Source organism: Bufo bufo, chromosome 3 (assembly GCF_905171765.1).
Source record: "Bufo bufo chromosome 3, aBufBuf1.1, whole genome shotgun sequence".
Lineage (NCBI taxonomy): Eukaryota > Metazoa > Chordata > Amphibia > Anura > Bufonidae > Bufo > Bufo bufo.
Window position 1 is genome coordinate 1,417,330 of NC_053391.1, and position 13,026 is coordinate 1,430,355.

The 13,026-nt window shown below is 47.5% G+C and overlaps 1 protein-coding gene across 1 annotated transcript in view; it reads left to right on the forward strand.

Moving 5' to 3' along the window:
- The window catches only part of PDXK (pyridoxal kinase), a 39,746-nt gene extending 34,533 nt beyond the window's left edge, over positions 1–5,213 (forward strand). Inside the window, exons 10-11 of the mRNA XM_040422747.1 lie at positions 4,604–4,670; positions 4,745–5,213. Of these exons, the coding sequence (XP_040278681.1) occupies positions 4,604–4,670; positions 4,745–4,857 (180 nt within the window). The 3' untranslated portion in view covers positions 4,858–5,213. The remainder of the gene's footprint in view (positions 1–4,603; positions 4,671–4,744) is intronic.
- The last annotated feature ends 7,813 nt before the right edge of the window (positions 5,214–13,026 follow it).

Consider the following 13,026-nt stretch of genomic DNA (forward strand, 5'->3'; position numbering starts at 1 on the left):
GTTAGTCTCCACGTATGGTGATGCCCATGCTAATGCTTCATCCGTCAGGAGATTGACCACGAATAGCACCTTCTTTTTCTCGGTGGTGAAGGGGGCCGGGTACATCTGAAAATAGATGCGGCATTGGTTTAGAAACCCCCGATACTGGCGTCTGTCGCCGCTGAATCTTGATGGGAGTGGCATGCGGGTGTCTGCGGGCGCGCCGCGAACGTCCAGGAGTTGCCTCTGTAGTTCAATAATCTCCCTCTGTTGGCTTTGGACTACGCCTTGGAGCTGGGCAAATTTCTCCTGAAATGTAGTACCAAATTCTTGAAGTTCGGAGACCTGCTTACGCAGAGTGGCCATTGCGGACTCCATGGTATGGCTGATTATTCTGTAACAGTCCTACAGGCTCACCTGAGTCAGAGGACCGCTGGCTGGAGGTAGGAGTGGAGCCCAGTGGCAAGGACCGCTGGCAGGTAGTAGGTGCAAGAAGTCTGGCAGAGGCGTAGTCGGTAGGCAGGCAGTGGGTCAGGGCAGGCGGCAGTAAGCGTAGTCAGACAATCCGGATGGCAACGGTGGTAGCAGTTCAGTAGGTAGGGTCCAGCAGAAGAGTAGTCGGTAGGCAGGCGGTGGGTCAGGGCAGGCGGCAGTAAGCGTAGTCAGACAATCCGGATGGCAATGGTGGTAGCAGTTCAGTAGGTAGGGTCAAGCAGAAGAGTAGTCGGTAGGCAATTCCTGGTCAGCAGTGGACTTCAGTTGTAGCAGGAGCAGCGGATGAGGAGAAGCTTGATCAAGGCTCAGGAGCTCAATAATCAGCAAAGCTAGAGTGCAAGGGGCTGGACTTATATAGGGAAGTACCAGGTGTGGGGAATCAAGGGTGATGAGCAAGGCTTGGCAAGACTGAGGTTACATAATAGGCTTCAGGGAGGAATGTCCAGAGAGGACGGTAGCCTAGTAAGCAGGGCTACCGCCTGGGATGTGGCTGGTCACGGGTTCGAATCCCGACAACAGGACAGTTTTATCTCATAGGGAACGCTGTAAATACAAAACCCATAAACTATATAAATGTGGTATCTCTGTAATCGTACTGAACCGGAGAATGAAGAGAACAGGTCCGTTTTATCTCATAGGGAACGCTGTAAAAACAAAACCCATAAAACTATATAAATGTGGTATCACTGTAATCGTACTGACCGGAGAATGAAGAGAACAGGTCAGTTTTAGCTCATGGGGAACGCTGTAAAAACAAGACCCATAAAACTATATAAATGTGGTATCACTGTAATCGTACTGACCGGAGGATGAAGAGAACAGGTCAGTTTTATCTCATAGGGAACGCTGTAAAAACAAACCCCATAAAACTATATAAATGTGGTATCTCTGTAATCGTACTGACCGGAGAATGAAGAGAACAGGTCAGTTTTAGCTCATAGGGAATTGCATAATAACATGACCCATAAAACTATATAAATGTGGTATCTCTGTAATCGTACTGAACCGGAGAATGAAGAGAACAGGTCCGTTTTATCTCATAGGGAACGCTGTAAAAACAAAACCCATAAAACTATATAAATGTGGTATCACTGTAATCGTACTGACCGGAGAATGAAGAGAACAGGTCAGTTTTAGCTCATGGGGAACGCTGTAAAAACAAGACCCATAAAACTATATAAATGTGGTATCACTGTAATCGTACTGACCGGAGGATGAAGAGAACAGGTCAGTTTTATCTCATAGGGAACGCTGTAAAAACAAACCCCATAAAACTATATAAATGTGGTATCTCTGTAATCGTACTGACCGGAGAATGAAGAGAACAGGTCAGTTTTAGCTCATAGGGAATTGCATAATAACATGACCCATAAAACTATATAAATGTGGTATCTCTGTAATCGTACTGACCGGAGAATGAAGAGAACAGGTCAGTTTTATCTCATGGGGAACGCTGTAAAAACAAAACCCATAAAACTATATAAATGTAGTATCACTGTAATCGTACTGACCGGAGAATGTAAAGAACAGGTCAGTTTTATCTCATAGGGAACGCTGTAAATACAAAACCCATAAAACTATATAAATGTGATATCACTGTAATCGTACTGACCGGAGAATGAAGAGAACAGGTCAGTTTTAGCTCATAGGGAACGCTGTAAAAACAAAACCCATAAACTATATAAATGTGGTATCTCTGTAATCGTACTGAACCGGAGAATGAAGAGAACAGGTCCGTTTTATCTCATAGGGAACGCTGTAAAAACAAAACCCATAAAACTATATAAATGTGGTATCACTGTAATCGTACTGACCGGAGAATGAAGAGAACAGGTCAGTTTTAGCTCATGGGGAACGCTGTAAAAACAAGACCCATAAAACTATATAAATGTGGTATCACTGTAATCGTACTGACCGGAGGATGAAGAGAACAGGTCAGTTTTATCTCATAGGGAACGCTGTAAAAACAAACCCCATAAAACTATATAAATGTGGTATCTCTGTAATCGTACTGACCGGAGAATGAAGAGAACAGGTCAGTTTTATCTCATAGGGAACGCTGTAAAAACAAAACCTATAAAACTATATAAATGTGGTATCACTGTAATCGTACTGACCGGAGAATGAAGAGAACAGGTCAGTTTTAGCTCATAGGGAATTGCATAATAATATGACCCATAAAACTATATAAATGTGGTATCTCTGTAATCGTACTGACCGGAGAATGAAGAGAACAGGTCAGTTTTATCTCATGGGGAACGCTGTAAAAACAAAACCCATAAAACTATATAAATGTAGTATCACTGTAATCGTACTGACCGGAGAATGTAAAGAACAGGTCAGTTTTATCTCATAGGGAACGCTGTAAATACAAAACCCATAAAACTATATAAATGTGATATCACTGTAATCGTACTGACCGGAGAATGAAGAGAACAGGTCAGTTTTAGCTCATAGGGAACGCTGTAAAAACAAAACCCATAAAACTATATAAATGTAGTATCACTGTAATCGTACTGACCGGAGAATGAAGAGAACAGGTCAGTTTTATCTCATAGGGAACGCTGTAAATACAAAACCCATAAAACTATATAAATGTGATATCACTGTAATCGTACTGACCGGAGAATGAAGAGAACAGGTCAGTTTTAGCTCATAGGGAACGCTGTAAAAACAAAACCCATAAAACTATATAAATGTGGTATCACTGTAAAAGTTCTAGGGCCACTTTCACAGCTCTGGTGTGAATTCCAGCCGGCTGTTCTGACACTGGTGGATGTGGACAGAATTTTCGCTGGCCCCGGTAAAGGGGTTGTCCGCTTTTTACTATTGATGACCTATCCTCACAATAGGTCATCACTATCAGAGCGGGGGTCCGACTCCCTACACTCCCGCCGATCAGCTGTTTGAAGGGAAGGCAGTGTTCTCTGCAGCAATTGTAGTGCTGAGCAGGTGTGATTATGGCGTCCCCATTCACTTCTATGGGACGGCTCTGTGTGTTGAAGTGAATACTACAGAGCGGTTCCACTGAAGTGAATGGGGACTCCATACTGGTAATTACACTGATATTGATGACCTATCCTGAGGCTAGGTGATCAATCGTAAAAAGCGGGTATAATGGGGTCTGGTGGAGATTCGTATGCATTCTGGCAGACAAGCGGAGAACATCTGCTGGAACTTCACACTGGAGGAGCGACACTGGCCTTACCGGGAGAATATTGGAAACGGCTCTGTTTTATCTCATAGGAAATGCAGTAAAAATGAAACCCAAAAACTGTGGCTGAATTATGTTTTTTTCCCTGTTTCACTTCATACGATTTTTTTTTTCTTGCTTCCCACTACATCATATGCAATATTAAATGGCGCCATTATGGAATGGAAAAAAACGAAACAAATGATGGCTTCAGAGAGGCAGGAAGTAAAACCTAAAGTGATTGTGTCAGGAAGGGTTAAAGCCCCCACTGGCTCTCAGGTCTTTTACATGTTGGGAGAGGAAGGTTTGGGGTGCATCTGAGGATATACACACAGCACCCTCAGGTGCTCCTGCCCTGGATGCCATCCTTATGGGTGGTGGGTGGTCAAGTCCCTGTGAATGGAGTGCTTGCTCTAATGAGGGCATAGGGGATACTCTTCCATCTAGGAATCATCAGGGAATGGGAGCGTGCAGGTAACGTGCAGCCTGGCCTCTGGAATTATGGCGCAAATACTTGATCATGCAATTAATAGGTACTTGAGAAGAATCATCCATACTGGTGTTACTGGAGATATCCTGGGCTGTTCCCTGAAACCAGTAAAGGACAACCATTGAGGGTGGTGCGAATCCACCGAATACACATCCTAACCCACCACTGCCCCGGTCAGACGTGTACATGTAGGATGCTACTAATCTCATCCTCCCATGTCCTCCAGCCCGGATTCTTCTTATATATCATCTTACTCTCCCGACATGCAGAATACATGAGAAACTGGGTGCTCGGTGCCACGTCTTTCCTACTCCGTACCAATACCCCCCCACCTCTGTCCATGTCTGTGGGATGGATGTTTTTTGGCTGTCCGTTCCTTCTTTGAATCTCCTATTAATGGTTAGACCCTGCATTCCCCTCCACCTGACGTATTCCTGTCATTGCAGCTGGCCTGTGAGAAGACGGCTTCTGCGATGCACATTGTACTGCAGAGGACCATCGCCAGTGCCCGCGGTGAGTACCGGGGAGATGTACTCGTAATGAGGTCGGGTGCAGGGAGAGCACTTCTGATTGTTGTCCCTTTGCAGGTCTGGCTGGACCTGGGGTGAGGCCGACGTATGCTCAGCTGGAACTCCGGATGGTGCAGAGCAGAAAGGACATTGAGAACCCGGAGCTAATCATTCAGGCCACTGTGTTATAAAGTCTGGTTACTAAGAAACCTCGGGACCAATGTAGAGACTCCACTCCTAACCCACAGAGAGCATATCCCCTGAACCGGAGGAGCTCTACCCACAGCAGGAAGGGGAAACCTCCAGGCTCTCTGTGGCCCTCTGTCCTGTGTGCCAAACAGTCACCAGCAACCTGCAAGAAGCCACAATCCATCCTGACAATCCCTGCCCTTCCGCAGGGGTCTCCTGATTCTCTTTCCCCTCCTGGCGGGGTGGTTGCGGATGATCAGGGTCATATTTGTGCGTCGCTGTGCAGGATGTTTTCAGAACGCATTGATTTGTCGTTTCAATTGCACATAGATAATAAAATAATCGTCTTCTAGATGATGAGTACTGACCGCAGACTCCTCTATGGCTGGGCGCTATAGGTGAGGCTGCAGTGAGGCTGGCCTAGTGATTATGCTTTCCGCTTATCTGTATGTGTCTCTTGTAGAAGATGGTGTAGCCGTTCTGATCTCCTGATGGGAGACACCAGGTCTGCCTTCTCCATGTCCTCATGTACATTGCTCCACGTGGACCAGCGCCATCACTGCATTCCTTCCTCTGCACTGTCCATCTCCCCTCAAGACCTGGTGGCCATCACTTCTGTCTCATAATGATTTTGTAGTGTCCCATGAGCCATGTCCGTGTCGTCCCACGCTGACCCAGGTAACATGGTCAATGCTCTTCTCTCCGCTCACTGTTGTCTTCTCCGGTATTCGGCCCTGGTAGTCCTACAACAATCATGAAGTCTCTGTGTCTCCTCCTTTTTCACTGTCTGGTTTGTGTTTAATGTGCCTTTAAAGGGAACCTGTCACCGGGATTTTGTGTACAGAGCTGAGGACACGGGCTGCTAGATGGCCGCTAGCACATCTGCAATACCCAGTCCCCATAGCTCTGTGTGCTTTTATTGTGGAAAAAAAATAAAATAATGATTTGATACATATGCAAATGAGCCTGAGATGAGTCCTGTCCCTGACTCTTCTAACGTACAGGACTCATCTCAGGTTAATTTGCATATGTATCAAAACAGTTTTGGTTTTTTTACACAATAAAAGCACACAGAGCTATGGGGACTGGGTATTGCGGATGTGCTAGCGGCCATCTAGCAACCCATGTCCTCAGCTCTATACACAGAATCCTGGTGACAGGTTCCCTTTAAATTACCTTTCCAGCTGACCCAGCTCCTCTCTTCTGGCCATGCCCTGTCATGTATCTCCTACGTGATCTGTGCTCTTCAGAGAATCGTCTGTACTATATACAACATGGCCGACTTGGTTCAATAAACTGCCATGCACCATTATCAAGGACTGGATCTTCTTACACTAACCTCCCACCTCCGGTGTAAGATATATATATACAGTACAGACCAAAAGTTTGGACGCACCTTCTCATTCAAAGAGTTTTCTTTATTTTCATGACTATGAAGGCATCAAAACTATGAATTAACACATGTGGAATTATATACATAACAAACAAGTGTGAAACAACTGAAAATATGTCATATTCTAGGTTCTTCAAAGTAGCCACCTTTTGCTTTGATTACTGCTTTGCACACTCTTGGCATTCTCTCGATGATCTTCAAGAGGTAGTCCCCTGAAATGGTCTTCACTTCACAGGTGTGTCCTGTCAGGTTTAATAAGTGGGATTTATTGCCTTATAAATGGGGTTGGGACCATCAGTGGCGTTGAGGAGAAGTCAGGTGGATACACAGCTGATAGTCCTACTGAATAGACTGTTAGAATTGGTATTATGGCAAGAAAAAAGCAGCTAAGTAAAGAAAAACGAGTGGCCATCATTACTTTAAGAAATGAAGGTCAGTCAGTCAGCCGAAAAATTGGGAAAACTTTGAAAGTAAGGGCTATTTGACCATGAAGGAGAGTGATGGGGTGCTGCGCCAGATGACCTGGCCTCCACAGTCACCGGACCTGAACCCAATCGAGATGGTTTGGGGTGAGCTGGACCGCAGAGTGAAGGCAAAAGGGCCAACAAGCGCTAAGCATCTCTGGGAACTCCTTCATGACTGTTGGAAGACCATTTCAGGGGACTACCTCTTGGAGCTCATCAAGAGAATGCCAAGAGTGTGCAAAGCAGTAATCAAAGCAAAAGGTGGCTACTTTGAAGAACCTAGAATATGACATATTTTCAGTTGTTTCACACTTGTTTGTTTTGTATATAATTCCACATGTGTTACTTCATAGTTTTGATGCCTTCATAGTCATGAAAATAAAGAAAACTCTTTGAATGAGAAGGTGTGTCCAAACTTTTCGTCTGTACTGTATATAATGGGATATTGAAAGCATTTGGAGTTCTTTAGTAGGATTTCTATACTTTTCTGTGGACATCCTTTAATGCATGAGATTTGGTAATCTGGCCCATTTCCGATCCAGTTAATGCTGGATTACATCGGACCATTTATATGAGAAATCCAGCCATCGACCTGCCGGACTACACTGACAGATCAGGCAGATGGGTGAAGCAGAGTGGTGGCCAGTGATCGGTTTCATTCCTACAATGATGAGAAACACGTAATTATAAGTACACCAAACTCAGGTCTCTCCTGGCACTCTGATCTCTTTCCTCACGCTCTAATCACTCTCTCCTCGCACTCTGATCTCTCTCTACACACTCTAATCTCTCCTCAGACTCTGATCTCTCTCTACACACTCTAATCTCTCCTCAGACTCTGATCTCTCCTCAGACTCTGATCTCTCTCTCCTTGCACTCTGATCTCTCCTCAGACTCTGATCTCTCCTCACGCTCTGATCCTCGCACTCTGATCTCTCTCTACACACTCTGATCTCTCTCCTCACACTCTGTTCCTCGCACTCTGATCTCTCTCCTCAGACTCTGATCCTCGCACTCTGATCTCTCTCCTCAGACTCTGATCCTCGCACTCTGATCTCTCTCCTCACACTCTGATCCTCGCACTCTGATCTCTCTCCTCAGACTCTGATCTCTCTCTACACACTAATCCAGGGCTTGACAAATCCCAGGTCGCCATGGCGATCAGGAATTTTGTCCTGGCGCCTGGGTATTTGCCCCTGCTTGAAAATAGGCCCAGCACACCAGCAGCCGGGCGCAGCCACTGGAGGGTTAAGACCGCGAGGCTAACAATGTGACAGGCGGTGCACATGACGGGTTAAGCCGAGTGACATCACTCCCTCTCCCTGCTGGCTGTCAGTGTCAGCTGGCCGTGGAGTGACACACGACATGTACGTGGCAGCGCTCACCTGCCCGCTAGGCACTCTCCACCGCACGCCTCATGTCCTGGAAGCGGCGCAGGTGACTACGGCAGGGTATCTGTTTTCCTGTACGAAGACGTTTCCCGGAGAGGAGCCGTCTCATCACCGTAAGGCTGCATTCACACGAGTGCAGGAGCGCACAGCGTCATTGGTTGCTATGACGCCGTGCGCTTCCTGCTGCCGCTGTACAGTGATGTACTGGTATAGATCAGTGGTGCCCAACCATTTTTCGTCTGAGGGCCGCACTAGACTTGGTATAAATTTTGCGGGCCGGAACCAGGTAGCTTTGCCAGAAAGAAATGCAAACGCTGTGAGGGGGCACGTGTGAGCATTACTACTGTGAAGAGGGCACAGATCTGGCATAACTACTGTGAGGGGGCACATATCAGGGCATAACTACTGTGAAGAGGGCACATATCTGGGCATAACTAATGTGAGGGGGCACATATCTGGGCATAACTACTGTGAAGAGGGCACATATCTGGGCATAACTAATGTGAGGGGGCACATATCTGGGCATAACTACTGTGAGGGGGCATGTGCAAGCATTACATCTGTGAAGAGGGCACATATCTTGGCATTATTACTGTGAGGGGGCACATCTGGGCATAACTACTGTGAGGGGGCTCATAGGGCATTACTACTGTGAAGAGGGCACATATCAGGGCATAACTACTGTGAGGGGGCACGAGTGAGCATTACTACTGTGAAGAGGGCACATATCTTGGCATTATTACTGTGGAGAGGGCACATATCTGGACATAACTACTGTGAGGCGGCATGTGTGAGCATTACTACTGTGAAGAGGGCACATATCTTGGCATTATTACTGTGAGGGGGCATGTGATGCATACATGTGTGTAATGCACTGCATACATTACACACATGTATACATCACATACTGCGCTGTCACCTTCTTCTGCAGGTCTACCTTGATGTCTGGTCTTTAGGCTTCAGTCAGATCCTCCACCGCCATGCTTGCGCCGTGTGCCCGACACCACCAGGAGCTGGCCCCTCCTCCTTTCATCTCCCGTCGGCTTCTCCTACAGCAGGGCGCTCTATCGCTCAAGTGCCCGCCCAATCTTACCAATCAGGGGCGTAGCTAGAAATGACTGGGCCCCATAGCAAAAAAATGTATGGCCCCCCCCCTTCCCGGATCTCCCACCCCCACATACCTATCGGACCTCCCACCCCTTCCAGAGCTCCCACCCCAACATCCCCACACCCCTCCCTAGATCCCCCTCAGTCATCCACAGATCCCCCCTCAGTGTCATCCACAGATCCCCCCCCCCTCAGTGTCATCCACAGATCCCCCCCCCATCAGTGTCATCCACAGATCCCCCCCTCGGTGTCATCCACAGATCCCCCCCCCCCCCCCTCGGTGTCATCCACAGATATCCCCCCCTCAGTGTCATCCACAGATATCCCCCCCTTAGTGTCATCCACAGATATCCCCCCCCCCTCAGTGTCATCCACAGATATCCCCCCCTCAGTGTCATCCACAGATCCCCCCCCCCCTCGGTGTCATCCACAGATCCCCCCCCCCCCTCGGTGTCATCCACAGATATCCCCCCCCCGCCCCTCAGTGTCATCCACAGATATCCCCCCACCCAGAGCCGCTTCCTAGCTAATTTATTCACTGCACTTGCCTTGCCTCTGTGAAATTTAAGAGAAGCGCCGTAATCTCGCACAGTCGCACTGGCAGAGGCCAGGAAGACGGTGCATGCGCACTTCAATGCCTCTGCCAGTGCGACTGTGCGAGATTACGGCGCTTCTCTTAAATTTCACAGAGGGAAGTGCAGTGAATAAATTAGCTAGGAGGCGAGGAGATTGCAGGCACAGGCAGCATCGCTTTGCTGCCTGTGCCGTTCGCAGCGCGCCCTGCGCTGATAAAGTCTGGTCACTGCGCGGGCCGCATGATACGGCTTCGCTGGCCGTAGGTTGGGCATCACTGGTATAGATCATACCAGTGTATTACTGTACTGCGGCGGCAGCAGGAAGCGCACGGCGTCATAGCAACCAATGACGCCGTTCGCGCCTGTACTCAGGAGAAATCCATGCCGGTATCACACGGTCCCATGGTCCGTGATCTTAATGCACTCACAGGACTCCGAGATTCCTCCGACAAACAGGACCGCAGCCCTGGAACCAAATCCCGGCCTGGACTCAGTGTGCATCCACAGCAGAGGGAGCACAAGGACGACCCTGGAGACGCCGACAACAGCGACTCCATTATCCCCCGGAGAGGACAAATAATCCGGGACAGCAGAAGGGCAGTGATCCTGCAGTGAAGGCGGATACAGGCGGCAACGAGGGACATTTCTCTTCAAACCCAGCGCTGCTTACAAGAGAAGAACTATGAGATGAATGATGAGCCCGGAGCAAACATCCTGGGGAAGGGATCTCAGTTCTGTCAGCTGCAGCGCAGGGATTATACACAGTGACGTCACAGCGCAGGGATTATACACAGTGATGTCACAGCGCAGGGATTATACACAGTGATGTCACAGCGCAGGGATTATACACACAGTGGGGGAAATAATTATTTGACCCCTCACTGATTTTGTAAGTTTGTCCAATGACAAAGAAATGAAAAGTCTCAGAACAGTATCATTTCAATGGTAGGTTTATTGTAACAGTGGCAGATAGCACATCAAAAGGAAAATCGAAAAAATAACTTTAAATAAAAGATAGCAACTGATTTGCATTTCATTGAGTGAAATAAGTATTTGAACCCTCTAACAAAAAAAGACTTAATACTTGGTGGAAAAACCCTGGTTTGCAAGCACAGAGGTCAAACGTTTCTTGTAATTGATGACCAAGTTTGCGCACATTTTAGGAGGAATGTTGGTCCACTCCTCTTTGCAGATCATCTCTAAATCCCTAAGGTTTCGAGGCTGTCTCTGTGCAACTCTGAGCTTGAGCTCCCTCCATAGGTTTTCGATTGGATTAAGGTCCGGAGACTGACTAGGCCACTCCATGACCTTAATGTGCTTCTTCTTGAGCCACTCCTTTGTTGCCTTTGCTGTATGTTTTGGGTCATTGTCGTGCTGGAACACCCATCCACGACCCATTTTCAGTTTCCTGGCAGAGGGAAGGAGGTTGTCGCTCAGGATTTCACGATACATGGCTCCGTCCATTTTCCCGTTTATGCGAATAAGTTGTCCTGTGCCCTTAGCAGAAAAACACCCCCAAAGCAAAATGTTTCCACCCCCATGCTTGACGGTGGGGACGGTGTTTTGGGGGTCATAGGCAGCATTTTTCTTCCTCCAAACACAGCGAGTTGAGTTAATGCCAAAGAGCTCTATTTTGGTCTCATCAGACCACAGCACCTTCTCCCAGTCACTCTCTGAATCATTCAGGTGTTCATTGGCAAACTTCAGACGGGCCTGCACATGTGCCTTCCTGAGCAGGGGGACCTTGCGAGCCCTGCAGGATTTTAATCCATTGCGGTGTAATGTGTTTCCAATGGTTTTCTTGGTGACTGTGGTCCCTGCTAATTTGAGGTCATTAACTAACTCCTCCCGTGTAGTTCTAGGATGCTTTTTCACCTTTCTCAGAACCATTGACACCCCACGAGGTGAGATCTTGCGTGGAGCCCCAGAGCGAGGTCGATTGATGGTCATTTTGTGCTCCTTCCATTTTCGAACAATCGCACCAACAGTTGTCACCTTCTCTCCCAGCTTCTTGCTAATGGTTTTGTAGCCCATTCCAGCCTTGTGCAGGTCTACAATTTTGTCTCTGACATCCTTGGACAGCTCTTTGGTCTTTCCCATGTTGGAGAGTTTGGAGTCTGCTTGATTGATTGATTCTGTGGACAGGTGTCTTTTATACAGGTGACTAGTTAAGACAGGTGTCCTTAATGAGGGTGACTAATTGAGTAGAAGTGTCTAACCACTCTGTGGGAGCCAGAACTCTTAATGGTTGGTAGGGGTTCAAATACTTATTTCACTCAATGAAATGCAAATCAGTTGCTATCTTTTATTTAAAGTTATTTTTTCGATTTTCCTTTTGATGTGCTATCTGCCACTGTTACAATAAACCTACCATTGAAATGATACTGTTCTGAGACTTTTCATTTCTTTGTCATTGGACAAACTTACAAAATCAGTGAGGGGTCAAATAATTATTTCCGCCACTGTACAGTGGCGTCACAGCGCAGGGATTATACATACAGTGGCGTCACAGCGCAGGGATTATACACAGTGATGTTACAGCGCAGGGATTATACACACAGTGACGTCACAGCGCAGGGATTATACACAGTGACGTCAGAGCGCAGGGATTGTACACACAGTGGCGTCACAGCGCAGGGATTATACACACAGTGACGTCACAGCGCAGGGATTATACACAGTGACGTCACAGTGCAGGGATTATACACACAGTGACGTCACAGCGCAGGGATTATACACAGTGACGTCACAGCGCAAGGATTATACACACAGTGACGTCACAGTGCAGGGATTATACACACAGTGACGTCACAGTGCAGGGATTATACACACAGTGACGTCACAGCGCAGGGATTGCACACAGTGATGTCACAGCGCAGGGATTATACACGCAGTGACGTCACAGCGCAGGGATTATACATACAGTGGCGTCACAGCGCAGGGATTATACACACAGTGACGTCACAGCGCAGGGATTATACACAGTGACGTCACAGCGCAGGGATTATACACACAGTGGCGTCACAGCGCAGGGATTATACACACAGTGACGTCACAGCGCAGGGATTATACACAGAGACGTCACAGCGCAGGGATTATACACACAGTGACGTCACAGCGCAGGGATTATACACACAGTGACGTCACAGCGCAGGGATTATACACAGTGACGTCAGAGCGCAGGGATTATACACACAGTGACGTCACAGTGCAGGGATTATACACACAGTGACGTCACAGC